Genomic DNA, 19,166 nt, shown 5'->3' with positions numbered 1-19,166 from the left:
TGGGTTCAACCATTACAGACCAGCATGTTGTTGTGATGGGTTCAACCATTACAGACCAGCATGTTGTTGTGATGGGTTCAACCATTACAGACCTGCATGTTACTGTGATGGGTTCAACCATTACAGACCAGCATGTTGTTGTGATGGGTTCAACCATTACAGACCTGCATGTTACTGTGATGGGTTCAACCATTACAGACCTGTATGTTGCTGTGATGGGTTCAACCATTACAGACCTGCATGTTGCTGTGATGGGTTCAACCATTACAGACCTGCATGTTACTGTGATGGGTTCAACCATTACAGACCTGCATGTTGCTGTGATGGGTTCAACCATTATAGACCTGCATGTTACTGTGATGGGTTCAACCATTATAGACCTCCATGCCCATGTAAAGTCCATTTTCTTTTCAACATAATCAATTGGACATTTAGTTAATGAAGCCAAGTGAACATCTGGACCCCAGGTTCTTCCAAGGTCTATAAGGGTTGCGTGTGAGCATGTGCACGTACAAGTGTGTGTGTGTGTGTGTGTGTGTGTGTGTGTGTGTGTGTGTGTGTGTGTGTGTCCAGGTCTAATGAGGAACTGTTATTTCCTCCAGGACACCTCCTTCCTACTCTCTGGCATCCTGGGACATGAAGTCTCCAGGCTGTCCTTAGCCATCTGTCCCAATGTCACTTTAACTAAAAACACTGACAGCACTGAAAGCAAGAGGACATTTTTCCTACAAAATTAAGATTATATATATATATTTTTTGTATTTATCGAATATTTTTTACAGTTGTGTTTGTTTTCATCAGATATAATTGCTGATGGGTCCCTTCATGTACGTGTAAAATATGACTTTTAGATGGTTGTGTTTGACGTTTTTGGTTTAACTGGAAGATAATCAAGGAGGTGATGGAGTCCAGGTGAGTGTCATGAGGTGTATGTGCGCGTGATCGATGTTGACAGGCGTGCGGGATAATCAGCAGCCTGATGACCTCGAGGCCAGAGATGGAGAATATGTGACAACTATTTATATTGTTGACTACTTTAGCTTTTACTTCACTACATTCCTAAAGAAAGCAATGTACTTTTTACTCCGTACATTTTCCATGACACCCAAAAGTACTTGTTACCTTTTCAAACCTTAGCAGGACAGGAAAATGTTCCAATTCACACACTTAAAGGGACCATCCCTGGTCATCCCCTGCCTCTAATCTGGTGTACTCAATAAACACAAATGATTAATTTGTAATTCGTTTTGTCTTGAGTATTGGAGTGTGCCCCTGGCTATCCGTAACAAATGTAAAAAAAACTGGTGCTGTCTGGTTTTCCTAATATAAGTGATATAATACTTTTACTTTTGATATTTAAGTATATTTTAGCAATTACATGTACTTTTGATACTATTTAGTAGTAGTATAGTAGTATTTTACTGGGTGACTTTCACTTTTATTAAGTCATTTTCTATTCAAGGTATCTTTACTTTTACTCAAGTAGGACAACTGGGTACTTTTTCCCCCACTGATTTTTTATTTTTTATTTTACCTTTATTTAACCAGGCAAGTCAGTTAAGAACAAATTCTTATTTTCAATGACGGCCTGGGAACAGTGGGTTTAACTGTCTGTTCAGGGGGCAGAACGACAGATTTGTACCTTGTCAGCTCGGGGGTTTGAACTCGCAACCTTCCGGTTACTAGTCCAACGCTCTAACCACTAGGCTACCCTGCCGCATCATCGCTCTGGATGAGAGCATCTATTAAATGTCCAATGTAAACATTTAGATTTCACATTACTGTATTGAATTATACCACAAAAATATAAAACAAATATTGATGTCACAAATGTACTATTTGTACATTTCTTTATAAAAAAAATATATTGTTTTTTTGTTACATTAGACTGTGTAAAACCTAGTAATACTACTTATATCTGAGAGTGGGGCAGATTTATAGCATTTTGCAACAACAACAAAAAACATGAATATTTGTCTCACTGAAATGAAACCACGAAGTGATAGTTTTTTAAACAAATACATGTCTGCTACTATCACTCAGTAGCCAACCAGACCAGTGTGTGACTACAGTACCACTCAGTGGCCAACCAGACCAGTCTGTGACTATCACTCAGTAGCCAACCAGACCAGTCTGTGACTATCACTCAGTAGCCAACCAGACCAGTCTGTGAATATCACTCAGTAGCCAACCAGACCAGTCTGTGACTATCACTCAGTAGCCAAACAGACCAGTCTGTGACTATCACTCAGTAGCCATCCAGACCAGTCTGTGACTACAGTACCACGCAGTAGCCAACCAGACCAGTCTGTGACTATCACTCAGTAGCCAACCAGACCAGTCTGTGACTATCACTCAGTAGCCAACCAGACCAGTCTGTGACTACAGTACCACTCAGTAGCCATCCAGACCAGTCTGTGACTATCACTCAGTAGCCAACCAGACCAGTCTGTGACTAACACTCAGTAGCCATCCAGACAAGTCTGTGACTATCACTCAGTAGCCAACCAGACCAGTCTGTGACTAACACTCAGTAGCCATCCATACAAGTCTGTGACTATCACTCAGTAGCCAACCAGACCAGTCTGTGACTAACACTCAGTAGCCATCCAGACCAGTCTGTGACTAACACTCAGTAGCCAACCAGACCAGTGTGTGACTACAGTACCACTCAGTAGCCATCCAGACCAGTCTGTGACTATCACTCAGTAGCCAACCAGACCAGTCTGTGACTAACACTCAGTAGCCATCCAGACAAGTCTGTGACTATCACTCAGTAGCCAACCAGACCAGTCTGTGACTAACACTCAGTAGCCATCCATACAAGTCTGTGACTATCACTCAGTAGCCAACCAGACCAGTCTGTTACTAACACTCAGTAGCCATCCAGACCAGTCTGTGACTAACACTCAGTAGCCAACCAGACCAGTGTGTGACTACAGTACCACTCAGTAGCCAACCAGACCAGTCTGTGACTATCACTCAGTAGCCAACCAGACCAGTCTGTGACTATCACTCAGTAGCCAACCAGACCAGTCTGTGACTATCACTCAGTAGCCAACCAGACCAGTCTGTGACTATCACTCAGTAGCCAACCAGACCAGTCTGTGACTATCACTCAGTAGCCAACCAGACCAGTCTGTGACTATCACTCAGTAGCCAACCAGACCAGTCTGTGACTACAGTACCACTCAGTAGCCATCCAGACCAGTCTGTGACTATCACTCAGTAGCCAACCAGACCAGTCTGTGACTATCACTCAGTAGCCAACCAGACCAGTCTGTGACTATCACTCAGTAGCCAACCAGACCAGTCTGTGACTATCACTCAGTAGCCAACCAGACCAGTCTCTTGACTATCACTCAGTAGCCACCCAGACCAGTCTGTGACTACAGTACCACTCAGTAGCCATCCAGACCAGTCTGTGACTACAGTACCACTCAGTAGCTATCCAGACCAGTCTGTGACTAACACTCAGTAGCCATCCAGACCAGTCTGTGACTACAGTACCACTCAGTAGCCATCCAGAGCAGTCTGTGACTAACACTCAGTAGCCATCCAGACCAGTCTGTGACTACAGTACCACTCTGTAGCCATCCAGACCAGTCTGTGACTACAGTACCACTCTGCAGCCATCCAGACCAGTCTGTGACTACAGTACCACTCAGTAGCCATCCAGAGCAGTCTGTGACTAACACTCAGTAGCCATCCAGACCAGTCTGTGACTACAGTACCACTCTGTAGCCATCCAGACCAGTCTGTGACTACAGTACCACTCAGTAGCCATCCAGACCAGTCTGTGACTATCACTCAGTAGCCATCCAGACCAGTCTGTGACTAACCTACCACTCAGTAGCCAACCAGACCAGTCTGTGACTATCACTCAGTAGCCATCCAGACCAGTCTGTGACTACAGTACCACTCAGTAGCCAACCAGACCAGTCTGTGACTATCACTCAGTAGCCAACCAGACCAGTCTGTGACTATCACTCAGTAGCCATCCAGACCAGTCTGTGACTACAGTACCACTCAGTAGCCATCCAGACCAGTCTGTGACTATCACTCAGTAGCCAACCAGACCAGTCTGTGACTAACACTCAGTAGCCATCCAGACAAGTCTGTGACTATCACTCAGTAGCCAACCAGACCAGTCTGTGACTAACACTCAGTAGCCATCCAGACAAGTCTGTGACTATCACTCAGTAGCCAACCAGACCAGTTTGTGACTAACACTCAGTAGCCATCCAGACCAGTCTGTGACTAACACTTAGTAGCCAACCAGACCAGTGTGTGACTACAGTACCACTCAGTAGCCAACCAGACCAGTCTGTGACTATCACTCAGTAGCCAACCAGACCAGTCTGTGACTATCACTCAGTAGCCAACCAGACCAGTCTGTGACTATCACTCAGTAGCCAACCAGACCAGTCTGTGACTATCACTCAGTAGCCAACCAGACCAGTCTCTTGACTATCACTCAGTAGCCAACCAGACCAGTCTGTGACTACAGTACCACTCAGTAGCCATCCAGACCAGTCTGTGACTATCACTCAGTAGCCAACCAGACCAGTCTGTGACTAACACTCAGTAGCCAACCAGACCAGTGTGTGACTACAGTACCACTCAGTAGCCAACCAGACCAGTCTGTGACTATCACTCAGTAGCCAACCAGACCAGTCTGTGACTATCACTCAGTAGCCACCCAGACCAGTCTGTGACTAAAGTACCACTCAGTAGCCATCCAGACCAGTCTGTGACTATCACTCAGTAGCCAACCAGACCAGTCTGTGACTAACACACAGTAGCCATCCAGACAAATCTGTGACTATCACTCAGTAGCCAACCAGACCAGTCTGTGACTAACACTCAGTAGCCATCCAGACCAGTCTGTGACTAACACTCAGTAGCCAACCAGACCAGTCTGTGACTAACACTCAGTAGCCATCCAGACCAGTCTGTGACTATCACTCAGTAGCCAACCAGACCAGTCTCTTGACTATCACTCAGTAGCCAACCAGACCAGTCTGTGACTACAGTACCACTCAGTAGCCATCCAGACCAGTCTGTGACTATCACTCAGTAGCCAACCAGACCAGTCTGTGACTATCACTCAGTAGCCAACCAGACCAGTCTGTGACTATCACTCAGTAGCCATCCAGACCAGTCTGTGACTACAGTACCACTCAGTAGCCATCCAGACCAGTCTGTGACTATCACTCAGTAGCCAACCAGACCAGTCTGTGACTAACACTCAGTAGCCATCCAGACCAGTCTGTGACTATCACTCAGTAGCCAACCAGACCAGTCTGGCACTAACACTCAGTAGCCAACCAGACCAGTGTGTGACTAAAGTACCACTCAGTAGCTATCCAGACCTGTCTGTGACTATCACTCAGTAGCCAAACAGACCAGTCTGTGACTACAGTACCACTCAGTAGCCATCCAGACCAGTCTGTGACTACAGTACCACTCAGTAGCTATCCAGACCAGTCTGTGACTAACACTCAGTAGCCATCCAGACCAGTCTGTGACTACAGTACCACTCTGCAGCCATCCAGACCAGTCTGTGACTACAGTACCACTCAGTAGTGTTCCAGAGCAGTCTGTGACTAACACTCAGTAGCCATCCAGACCAGTCTGTGACTACAGTACCACTCAGTAGCTATCCAGACCAGTCTGTGACTAACACTCAGTAGCCATCCAGACCAGTCTGTGACTACAGTACCACTCTGCAGCCATCCAGGCCAGTCTGTGACTACAGTACCACTCAGTAGCCATCCAGAGCAGTCTGTGACTAACACTCAGTAGCCATCCAGACCAGTCTGTGACTACAGTACCACTCTGTAGCCATCCAGACCAGTCTGTGACTACAGTACCACTCAGTAGCCATCCAGACCAGTCTGTGATTATCACTCAGTAGCCATCCAGACCAGGCTGTGACTACAGTACCACTCAGTAGCCATCCAGACCAGTCTGTGACTATCACTCAGTAGCCATCCAGACCAGTCTGTGACTACAGTACCACTCAGTAGCCATCCAGACCAGTCTGTGACTATCACTCAGTAGCCAACCAGACCAGTCTGTGACTAACACTCAGTAGCCATCCAGACAAGTCTGTGACTATCACTCAGTAGCCAACCAGACCAGTCTGTGACTAACACTCAGTAGCCATCCAGACAAGTCTGTGACTATCACTCAGTAGCCAACCAGACCAGTCTGTGACTAACACTCAGTAGCCATCCAGACCAGTCTGTGACTAACACTCAGTAGCCAACCAGACCAGTGTGTGACTACAGTACCACTCAGTAGCCAACCAGACCAGTCTGTGACTATCACTCAGTAGCCAACCAGACCAGTTTGTGACTATCACTCAGTAGCCAACCAGACCTGTCTGTGACTATCACTCAGTAGCCAACCAGACCAGTCTGTGACTATCACTCAGTAGCCAACTAGACCAGTCTGTGACTAACACTCAGTAGCCATCCAGACCAGTCTGTGACTACAGTACCACTCTGCAGCCTTCCAGACCAGTCTGTGACTACAGTACCACTCAGTAGCTATCCAGACCAGTCTGTGACTATCACTCAGTAGCCAACCAGACCAGTCTGTGACTATCACTCAGTAGCCAACCAGACCAGTCTCTTGACTATCACTCAGTAGCCAACTAGACCAGTCTGTGACTAACACTCAGTAGCCATCCAGACCAGTCTGTGACTATCACTCAGTAGCCAACCAGACCAGTCTGGCACTAACACTCAGTAGCCAACCAGACCATTGTTTGACTAAAGTACCACTCAGTAGCTATCCAGACCTGTCTGTGACTATCACTCAGTAGCCAAACAGACCAGTCTGTGACTACAGTACCACTCAGTAGCCATCCAGACCAGTCTGTGACTACAGTACCACTCAGTAGCTATCCAGACCAGTCTGTGACTAACACTCAGTAGCCATCCAGACCAGTCTGTGACTACAGTACCACTCTGCAGCCATCCAGACCAGTCTGTGACTACAGTACCACTCAGTAGCCATCCAGAGCAGTCTGTGACTAACACTCAGTAGCCATCCAGACCAGTCAGTGACTACAGTACCACTCAGTAGCTATCCAGACCAGTCTGTGACTAACACTCAGTAGCCATCCAGACCAGTCTGTGACTACAGTACCACTCTGCAGCCATCCAGGCCAGTCTGTGACTACAGTACCACTCAGTAGCCATCCAGAGCAGTCTGTGACTAACACTCAGTAGCCATCCAGACCAGTCTGTGACTACAGTACCACTCTGTAGCCATCCAGACCAGTCTGTGACTACAGTACCACTCAGTAGCCATCCAGACCAGGCTGTGACTACAGTACCACTCAGTAGCCATCCAGACCAGTCTGTGACTATCACTCAGTAGCCATCCAGACCAATCTGTGACTACAGTACCACTCAGTAGCCATCCAGACCAGTCTGTGACTATCACTCAGTAGCCAACCAGACCAGTCTGTGACTAACACTCAGTAGCCATCCAGACAAGTCTGTGACTATCACTCAGTAGCCAACCAGACCAGTCTGTGACTAACACTCAGTAGCCATCCAGACAAGTCTGTGACTATCACTCAGTAGCCAACCAGACCAGTCTGTGACTAACACTCAGTAGCCATCCAGACCAGTCTGTGACAATCACTCAGTAGCCAACCAGACCAGTCTGTGACTATCACTCAGTAGCCAACTAGACCAGTCTGTGACTAACACTCAGTAGCCATCCAGACCAGTCTGTGACTACAGTACCACTCTGCAGCCTTCCAGACCAGTCTGTGACTACAGTACCACTCAGTAGCTATCCAGACCAGTCTGTGACTATCACTCAGTAGCCAACCAGACCAGTCTGTGACTATCACTCAGTAGCCAACCAGACCAGTCTGTGACTATCACTCAGTAGCCAACTAGACCAGTCTGTGACTAACACTCAGTAGCCATCCAGACCAGTCTGTGACTACAGTACCACTCTGCAGCCTTCCAGACCAGTCTGTGACTACAGTACCACTCAGTAGCTCTCCAGACCAGTCTGTGACTAACACTCAGTAGCCATCCAGACCAGTCTGTGACTACAGTACCACTCTGCAGCCATCCAGACCAGTCTGTGACTACAGTACCACTCAGTAGCTATCCAGACCAGTCTGTGACTAACACTCAGTAGCCATCCAGACCAGTCTGTGACTACAGTACCACTCTGCAGCCATCCAGACCAGTCTGTGACTACAGTACCACTCAGTAGCCATCCAGAGCAGTCTGTGACTAACACTCAGTAGCCATCCAGACCAGTCTGTGACTACAGTACCACTCTGCAGCCATCCAGACCAGTCTGTGACTACAGTACCACTCAGTAGCCATCCAGACCAGTCTGTGATTAACACTCAGTAGCCATCCAGACCAGTATGTGACCACAGTACCACTCTGTAGCCATCCAGACCAGTCTGTGACTACAGTACCACTCAGTAGCCATCCAGACCAGTCTGTGACTATCACTCAGTAGCCAACCAGACCAGTCTGTGACTAACACTCAGTAGCCATCCAGACAAGTCTGTGACTATCACTCAGTAGCCAACCAGACCAGTCTGTGACTAACACTCAGTAGCCATCCAGACCAGTCTGTGACTAACACTCAGTAGCCAACCAGACCAGTATGTGACTACAGTACCACTCAGTAGCCAACCAGACCAGTCTGTGACTATCACTCAGTAGCCAACCAGACCAGTCTGTGACTAACACTCAGTAGCCAACCAGACCAGTGTGTGACTACAGTACCACTCAGTAGCCAACCAGACCAGTCTGTGACTATCACTCAGTAGCCAACCAGACCAGTCTGTGACTATCACTCAATAGCCAACCAGACCAGTCTGTGACTAACACTCAGTAGCCATCCAGACCAGTCTGTGACTACAGTACCACTCTGCAGCCTTCCAGACCAGTCTGTGACTACAGTACCACTCAGTAGCTATCCAGACCAGTCTGTGACTATCACTCAGTAGCCAACCAGACCAGTCTGTGACTATCACTCAGTAGCCAACCAGACCAGTCTGTGACTATCACTCAGTAGCCAACTAGACCAGTCTGTGACTAACACTCAGTAGCCATCCAGACCAGTCTGTGACTACAGTACCACTCTGCAGCCTTCCAGACCAGTCTGTGACTACAGTACCACTCAGTAGCTATCCAGACCAGTCTGTGACTAACACTCAGTAGCCAACTAGACCAGTCTGTGACTAACACTCAGTAGCCATCCAGACCAGTCTGTGACTACAGTACCACTCTGCAGCCTTCCAGACCAGTCTGTGACTACAGTACCACTCAGTAGCTATCCAGACCAGTCTGTGACTAACACTCAGTAGCCATCCAGACCAGTCTGTGACTACAGTACCACTCTGCAGCCATCCAGACCAGTCTGTGACTACAGTACAACTCAGTAGCTATCCAGACCAGTCTGTGACTAACACTCAGTAGCCATCCAGACCAGTCTGTGACTACAGTACCACTCTGCAGCCATCCAGACCAGTCTGTGACTACAGTACCACTCAGTAGCCATCCAGAGCAGTCTGTGACTAACACTCAGTAGCCATCCAGACCAGTCTGTGACTACAGTACCACTCTGCAGCCATCCAGACCAGTCTGTGACTACAGTACCACTCAGTAGCCATCCAGACCAGTCTGTGATTAACACTCAGTAGCCATCCAGACCAGTATGTGACCACAGTACCACTCTGTTGCCATCCAGACCAGTCTGTGACTACAGTACCACTCAGTAGCCATCCAGACCAGTCTGTGACTATCACTCAGTAGCCAACCAGACCAGTCTGTGACTAACACTCAGTAGCCATCCAGACAAGTCTGTGACTATCACTCAGTAGCCAACCAGACCAGTCTGTGACTAACACTCAGTAGCCATCCAGACCAGTCTGTGACTAACACTCAGTAGCCAACCAGACCAGTGTGTGACTACAGTACCACTCAGTAGCCAACCAGACCAGTCTGTGACTATCACTCAGTAGCCAACCAGACCAGTCTGTGACTAACACTCAGTAGCCAACCAGACCAGTGTGTGACTACAGTACCACTCAGTAGCCAACCAGACCAGTCTGTGACTATCACTCAGTAGCCAACCAGACCAGTATGTGACTATCACTCAGTAGCCAACCAGACCAGTCTGTGACTAACACTCAGTAGCCATCCAGACCAGTCTGTGACTACAGTACCACTCTGCAGCCTTCCAGACCAGTCTGTGACTACAGTACCACTCAGTAGCTATCCAGACCAGTCTGTGACTATCACTCAGTAGCCAACCAGACCAGTCTGTGACTATCACTCAGTAGCCAACCAGACCAGTCTGTGACTATCACTCAGTAGCCAACTAGACCAGTCTGTGACTAACACTCAGTAGCCATCCAGACCAGTCTGTGACTACAGTACCACTCTGCAGCCTTCCAGACCAGTCTGTGACTACAGTACCACTCAGTAGCTATCCAGACCAGTCTGTGACTAACACTCAGTAGCCATCCAGACCAGTCTGTGACTACAGTACCACTCTGCAGCCATCCAGACCAGTCTGTGACTACAGTACCACTCAGTAGCTATCCAGACCAGTATGTGACTAACACTCAGTAGCCATCCAGACCAGTCTGTGACTACAGTACCACTCTGCAGCCATCCAGACCAGTCTGTGACTACAGTACCACTCAGTAGCCATCCAGAGCAGTCTGTGACTAACACTCAGTAGCCATCCAGACCAGTCTGTGACTACAGTACCACTCTGCAGCCATCCAGACCAGTCTGTGACTACAGTACCACTCAGTAGCCACCCAGACCAGTCTGTGACTAACACTCAGTAGCCATCCAGACCAGTATGTGACCACAGTACCACTCTGTAGCCAACCAGACCAGTATGTGACTACAGTACCACTCAGTGGCCAACCAGACCAGTGTTGATATCACAAGCATGTAAGCATGAGCAGCCAAACCCTACACTCACACCAATGTGTTATTGGTACATATTCAAACCAATCCCAACACTTCTACCTTTTTCCTTAAATAAAGGTTCACTCTTTGCTTGACCAGCCAGACCCTCTCTCTCTCTCTCTCTCTCTCTCTCTATCTCCCCCTCACCAACCCTATGGCTCTGAGCCACAGCAAGCAGCTCAGCTCTGCCACAGGAGTGGTGATGTGTAAACACTGATGGCTTGAAAAAGTGGACCTATCCAAAGAGCAAACACCACTGTAGTAAGCTCTGCGGTTGCTGTTACACCTGCCTATCAGCATAGAGAAACAGTGATCATTTAAATGTACATCTATTGCGGATTAGCTTTGAGCCGTGATGGTGGGTACTCTGTGCCAGTTGCAGGCTGATCAACCTGAAACTCATACGAACTTCAGCGACTTTCCTTATTAAACCCCGGTTGAGGCTCTAAAGCACTTCTAATAGTGTGTGCCAAGGGACCTGGAAATGTCACAGGCCTAATATAGCTCACTAGGTGCATGATGACGCAGCTAAATCATTATATTTCATTCATGACTAGCCCTGTTTCAACTCTTCTATCCATTGTGACGCCTCCACAAACACACACACGCACGCACGCACGCACACACACACACACACACACACACACACACACACACACACACACACACACACACACACACACACACACAGTTTGCATAATGCACCCTAACCTCATGTATCGCTCATTAGTAGCTTCAGATCAGCCTAGTTGATATATGTCTGCTCCTATTATCAGCAGTGTTAGTATTCTACTGACTAGAGGGACCACAGGCATCAGTGACTAGCTGTACTGACTAGAGGGACCACAGGCGTCAGTGACTAGCTGTACTGACTAGAGGGACCACAGGCATCAGTGACTAGCTGTACTGACTAGAGGGACCACAGGCATCAGTGACTAGCTGTACTGACTAGAGGGACCACAGGCATCAGTGACTAGCTGTACTGACTAGAGGGACCACAGGCATCAGTGACTAGCTGTACTGACTAGAGGGACCACAGGCATCAGTGACTAGCTGTACTGACTAGAGGGACCACAGGCATCAGTGACTAGCTGTACTGACTAGAGGGACCACAGGCATCAGTGACTAGCTGTGCTGACTAGAGGGACCACAGGCATCAGTGACTAGCTGTACTGACTAGAGGGACCACAGGCATCAGTGACTAGCTGTACTGACTAGAGGGACCACAGGCATCAGTGACTAGCTGTACTGACTAGAGGGACCACAGGCATCAGTGACTAGCTGTACTGACTAGAGGGACCACAGGCATCAGGCATCTAGACTAGCCCTAAACTCTAGCAGCATCACTCTTCACTGAGGTGGTCTTAGAGAAGTGCCTATCGTTGACATGCTGTTTTTATGTGTGTGTGTGTTGTTGTTGATTGTAATTAAGGCATGATGTTGTAGAGCAATGAGGTCAATCCCAGGGCTTTCTAATCAAACCAACCTAAGAGGTTCTGGCAGCCAGATAGCTACTAATTAATCTGAGTACCACACTCCCGTATTAGGATTATAGCTACAGTCTCACTGCAGAATCCAACGTTTGTCCATAAACGTCTAATTTTGAAGGCTACATTTAGGCATATATTCCCGAATGGTTAAGTTAAGGGTTAACACAGTTCTTGTTCAGTGCAGCTGATAAAAGTCTCCTGACCCGGTGATAAGGCCACAGGAAGTGGACTATAAGCTTTGTTTACAAATCGTTTCTACTGTGGGAAACAGCATTCACCGTGATAACACTACTGTATCCTAAAGTAGCGTAACACAATACTACTACACACTAAGAAAATAGGGTTCCTCAAGGGTTCTCTGGGAAGGTGCTGGTTCTATAGTGGAACCACGATGACTCAAATAACCCATTGAGCCCTTCAATGGTTATTTTCAGTTCAGAAAAGGGTTCTTCTTCTCCTCTTTTATGTATTAACATGTAGTTACAGTTTTTCTTGATCGCCAAGACACATTTAATGAAACTGGGGTCCACTTGATTCTCCATCAGAATCTAATGGGTACTGAAGTCTTCTTTTTCACACACAATAAAAATGCTAAGCATTTTGGTAACAGCTGATACAAATGACTCCCATGAATGTGAACCTCTTCTGCACACGGGCAAAACTTATTTCATTTGTTCAACCAGGAATCAGTCCTTATTCATGTGTGAAAGAGGTCACCTCTGAGTTGCTGTTGGCAAGAATGGATCGGACGTTCCTGGGCTAGCACACCTGATGCAACTTAACACAATAATCACATCTCAAATCAATAATCACATCTCAAAATCAATAATCACATCTCAAAATCAATAATCACATCTCAAATCAATAATCACATCTCAAATCAATAATCACATCTCAAATCAATAATCATAACTCAAATCAATAATAACATCTCAAATCAATAATCACATCTCAAATCAATAATCACATCTCAAATCAATAATAACATCTCAAATCAATAATCACATCTCAAATCAATAATAACATCTCAAATCAATAATCACATCTCAAATCAATAATAACATCTCAAATCAATAATCACATCTCAAATCAATAATAACATCTCAAATCAATAATAACATCTCAAATCAATAATCACATCTCAAATCAATAATAACATCTCAAATCAATAATCACATCTCAAATCAATAATAACATCTCAAATCAATAATCACATCTCAAATCAATAATCACATCTCAAATCAATAATAACATCTCAAATCAATAATAACATCTCAAATCAATAATCACATCTCAAATCAATAATAACATCTCAAATCAATATTCACATCTCAAATCAATAATAACATCTCAAATCAATAATCACATCTCAAATCAATAATAACATCTCAAATCAATAATCACATCTCAAATCAATAATAACATCTCAAATCAATATTCACATCTCAAATCAATAATAACATCTCAAATCAATAATCACATCTCAAATCAATAATAACAACTCAAATCAATAATAACATCTCAAATCAATAATCACATCTCAAATCAATAATAACATCTCAAATCAATATTCACATCTCAAATCAATAATAACATCTCAAATCTAAATGTAATTTTCACATGCTTCGTACACAACAGGTGTAGACTAACAGTGAAATGCTTACTTACGGACTCTTCCCAACAATGCAGAGAGAAAGCAGATGAATAGAAAAATAATAACACGAGGAATTAATACACAATGAGTAACGATAACTTATATACACGCTGTACCAGTACTGAGTTCATGTGTAAGAGTAGAGGTAATGACTTGGCTATATACACAGGGAACCAGTACAGAGTCAACGTACAGAGGTATGAGGTAATAACTTGGCTATATACACAGGGTATCAGTACCGAGTCGATATGCAGGAGTACAAGGTAATAACTTGGCTATGTACACGGGGTACCAGTACGGTGTTGGTGTGCAGGAGTACGAGGTAGTTGAGGTATATTTTGTACATTTAAAAAATATATATATTTCACCTTTATTTAACCAGGTAGGCTAGTTGAGAACAAGTTCTCATTTACAACTGCGACCTGGCCAAGATAAAGCATTGCAGTGTGAACAGACAACAACACAGAGTTACACATGGAGTAAACAATAAACAAGTTAATAACACAGTATAATTTTTTTTTTAAAGATTCTATAAATTGTGTGCAAAAGGCATGAGGTGGTAGGCGAATAATTACAATTTAGCAGATTAACACTGGAGTGATAAATGATCAGATGGTCATGTGCAGGTAGAGATACTGGTGTGCAAAAGAGCAGAAAAGTAAATAAATAAAAACAGTATGGGGATGACGTAGGTAAATTGGGTGGGCTATTTACCGATGGAATATGTACTTATGTAAATAAATGTTTTAAAATGTTTTATAAATTTGCTAAAATATTAAACATTTTAGATTCTTCAAAGTAGCCTTTTGCCTTCATGCCAGCTTTAAATACTCTTGGCATTCTCTCAGCCAACTTCACCTGAAATGCTTTTCCAACCGTCTTGAAGGTGTTCCCACATATGCTGAGCACTTGTTGGCTGTTTTTCCTTCATTCTGTGGTCCAACTCATCCCAAACCATCTCAATTGAGTTGAGGTCGGGTGATTGTGGATGCCAGGTCATCTGATGCAGCCCTCCATCACTCTCCTTGGTCAAATAGCCCTTACACAGCTTGGAGGTGTGTTGAGTCATTGTCCTGTTGAAAAACAAATGATAGTCCCACTAAGCACAAACCAAATGGGATGGTGTATCGCTGCAGAATGCTGTGGTAGCCATGCTGGTTAAGTGTGCCTTGAATTGTAAATAAATCATTGACAGTGTCACCAGCAAAGCACTCCCACACAATCACACCTCCTCCATGCTTCACGGTGGGAACCACACATGCGGAGATCATCCATTCACCTACTCTGCGTCTCACAAAGACATGGCGATTGCAGCAATTCGACCGTGAAGGCCTGCTTCATGCAGTCTCCTCTGAACAGTTGATGTTGAGATGTGTCTGTTACTTCCACAAATTCACTTTTAACAAGGCACACCTGTTAATTGAAATTAATTCCAGGTGACTAACTCATGAAGCTGGTTGAGAGAATGCCAAGAGTGTGCAAAGTCGTCATCAAGGCAAAGGGTGGCTACTTTGAAGAATCTCAAATATAAAATATTTAACACTTTTTTTTGCTTACAACAAGATTCCATGTGTTATTTCATAGTTTTGATGTTTACACTATTATTCTACAATGTACAAAATAGTACAAATTAAGAAAAACCCTTGAATGAGTAGGTGTGTCTAACATTTTGACAGGTTCCCAAGAACACAGTGGCCTCCATCATTCTTAAATGGAAGAAGTTTGGAACCACCAAGAGTCTTCCTAGAGCTGGCCGCCCAGCCAAACTGAGCAATTAGGTCCCTTGGTCAGGGAGGTGACCAAGAACCCGATGGTCACTCTGACAGAGTTCCAGAGTTCCTCTGTTGAGATGGTAGAACCTTCCACAAGGACAACCGTCTTCGAACATTAGGAAATGGTTCTTTATAGCATCATATAGCTTTCATTTTGGAACCTTAGGAAATGGTTCTTTGTCGAAACTTCCAAAAAGGCTTTATATAGCACGGAAGGGGGATCTGTTATGGTTACAAGCCAAATAACCCTTATTTTGCACAATATAGAGTACTTTTTTTGTGTGCAGCTAACTGTAGCCATGCACTGTATTCTTAGCTAAATTAGTACAGCTAGCTAACTGTAGACATGCACAATCTTCCTAACTAAAATAGTATAGTTAGTTAACTGTAGCCATGCACAGTGTTCCTTGCTAAAACAGTACAGTTAGCTAACTGTAGCCATGCACAGTGTTCCTAGCTAAAACAGTACAGTTAGCTAACTGCAGCCATGCACAGTGTTCCTAGCTAAAACAGTACAGTTAGCTAACTGTAGCCATGCACAGTGTTCCTAGCTAAAACAGTACAGTTAGCTAACTGCAGCCATGCACAGTGTTCCTAGCTAAAACAGTACAGTTAGCTAACTGTAGCCATGCACAATCTTCCCAACTAAAATAGTATAGTTAGCTAACTGTAGCCATGCACAGTGTTCCTAGCTAAAACAGTACAGTTAGCTAACTGTAGCCATGCACAATCTTCCCAACTAAAATAGTATAGTTAGCTAACTGTAGCCATGCACAGTGTTCCTAGCTAAAACAGTACAGTTAGCTAACTACAGCCATGCACAGTGTTCCTAGCTAAAACAGTACAGTTAGCTAACTGTAGCCATGCACAGTGCTTCTTGCTTTGGAGCACAGTGTTGCTTTGGAGCTCTGCCGTGCGTACTTTGGAACTTGGAAAGCTTCAAAGATGCAGGGTTTATGTTTGTTCTGTTCGTTCAGTGGTGGCAGTGCATCTGATTTCTGTGTGTGTGTGTGTGTGCTTTGTGGAGCAGATAGACAGCGACAGCTAGTGATTAGTGACAGTGGTGCTGAGCTGGGTGACTCCTAGGGAAGTGGAAAATGGCTTTACGAGGCCTGAGCAATGTTCATTAGAGTACATAAAGTCGAAAGGCTCCACAGGGCCATTAGGCTGTGAATGGAACCAAAGTAAACTTAAACCTGACTGTAAAATTGAATTAGAAAGCCCGATGCTTAATGGAAAGTTTTAAAAAAAACTCCAGCATTTACTGATTCCCTCCATTTCTCTTCTTCCTGTTTTTTCCTTTCATTATTTAGCCTAGTTGAACAGCAGCAGGTGAGGAGAATAAGGATTTTCACAAGATAACATACTGTTATCTATAATAGAGAATGAATCATCGTGATTGTGGTTGTTGCGGTTGTTTTAGTACCCTTAAGTTGAAAAGTGCAATTCAATGGTTGTATGTCACTCTGGATAAGTGTCTGCTTTATGACTAACATGTAAATGTACAGAATTGTAATTTCTCACTCACTCTGTTTTCCCTACAGATGCCAGAATGGGACAACAAGAGAAGCTCAAGAGGATCTCAGGTTAGTGTTAATAACAGTTTATAGAGATATACTGGCTCGTCAGGTTAGTGTTTATAACCCCTTGACATAGAGATATACTGGCTCGTCAGGTTAGTGTTTATAACCCCTTAACATAGAGATATACTGGCTCGTCAGGTTAGTGTTTATAACCCTTTATAGAGATATACTGGCTCATCAGGTTAGTGTTTATAACCACTTATAGAGATATACTGGCTCGTCTGGTTAGTGTTTATAACCCCTTATAGAGATATACTGGCTCGTCAGGTTAGTGGTTATAACCCTTTATAGAGATATACTGGCTCGTCAGGTTAGTGTTTATAACCCTGCATAGAGATATACTGGCTCGTCAGGTTAGTGTTTATAACCCCTTAACATAGAGATATACTGTCTCATCAGGTTAGTGTTTATAACCCCTTAACATAGAGATATACTGGCTCGTCAGGTTAGTGTTTATAACCCTGTATAGAGATATACTGGCTCGTCAGGTTAGTGTTTATAACCCTGTATAGAGATATACTTGCTCGTCAGGTTAGTGTTTATTATCCTTTATCAGGAGGATAACTTTCTCAAGGTGAGATGGATTGTCAGGGAGTAGTGACCACACTGAGGTTTTTTTATTTTATTTTATTTCACCTTTATTTAACTTGGCAAGTCAGTTTAAGAACAAATTCTTATTTACAATGACTGCCTAAACCGGCCAAACCCAGATGATGCTGGGACAATTGTGCGCCGCCCTATGGGACCCCCAATCATGGCCGGTTGTGATACAGCCTGGTATTTTTTGTTATTTTTTATTTTATTAGGATCCCCATTAGCTGTTGCAAATGCAGCAGCTAATTATCCTGGGGTCCACACAAAACAGAAAACATGACAGAGTACAGAACATCAATAGACAAGAACAGCTCAAGGACAGAACTACATACATTTTTGTATTCAAACCAGGGTGTTTGTCGTCACGCCTCTAGCACTGAGATGCAGTGCCTTAGACTGCTGCGCCACTCGGGAGCCCAAGACAGGAACAATTATACAATGTAAAGTGTAGTGTAAAACATAGATTTGAAAACAGAATCCCAGAGTTGCATTCCAAATCATGTTTTAACCCTAACTGTTAAAAGGTGTGTCCCTTATCTATCCGTCTTTGGATCGCTCTTGCACCTTTAGATTGGTCCGTCGAGACAGATTATTAAGGTCTACCATTTTTCATGATCTTCTAGTCGGTGTACCAGTAATACAGACAGCTTTGACATTTAGCCTGCAGTAAGTCATTGCACAGAAAGAGATGGCTCACTTAGCTATAGGTAAAAACTATATGGTTAATTGGATAGGTATATTAGGGTTATTTGGATAGGTATACAGGTTATTTGGATAGGTATACAGGTTATTTGGATAGATATATGGGTTATTTGGATAGGTATATGGGTTATTTGGATAGGTATATGGGTTATTTGGATAGGTATACAGGTTATTTGGATAGATATTTGAGGGTTATTTAGATGGGTATATTAGGGTTATTTGGATAGGCTTATTAGGGTTCTTTGGAGAGGTATACAGTTATTGTGACAGGTATACAGGTTATTTGGATGGGTATATCAGGGTTATTTGGATGGGTTTATTAGGGTTATTTGGAGCGGTATACCGGTTATTTGGATAGGTGTATTAGCGTAATTTGGATA

General features: G+C 44.4%; 1 protein-coding gene across 2 annotated transcripts in view; it reads left to right on the top strand.

Moving 5' to 3' along the window:
• Positions 1-19,166, top strand: part of LOC110502509 (cGMP-inhibited 3',5'-cyclic phosphodiesterase 3A) — a 219,865-nt gene that overhangs the window by 104,747 nt on the left and 95,952 nt on the right. For both annotated transcript variants that reach the window (XM_036960080.2, XM_090213263.1), the window contains exon 2: positions 17,452-17,493. In XM_036960080.2, the coding sequence (XP_036815975.2) occupies positions 17,452-17,493 (42 nt within the window). The remainder of the gene's footprint in view (positions 1-17,451; positions 17,494-19,166) is intronic.

Source organism: Oncorhynchus mykiss, chromosome 2 (assembly GCF_057628025.1).
Source record: "Oncorhynchus mykiss isolate SJ-2025 chromosome 2, ASM5762802v1, whole genome shotgun sequence".
Classification (NCBI taxonomy): domain Eukaryota; kingdom Metazoa; phylum Chordata; class Actinopteri; order Salmoniformes; family Salmonidae; genus Oncorhynchus; species Oncorhynchus mykiss.
The sequence above is the reverse complement of the archived record's forward strand: the minus strand, read 5'-3'. Positions and strand labels throughout refer to the sequence as shown.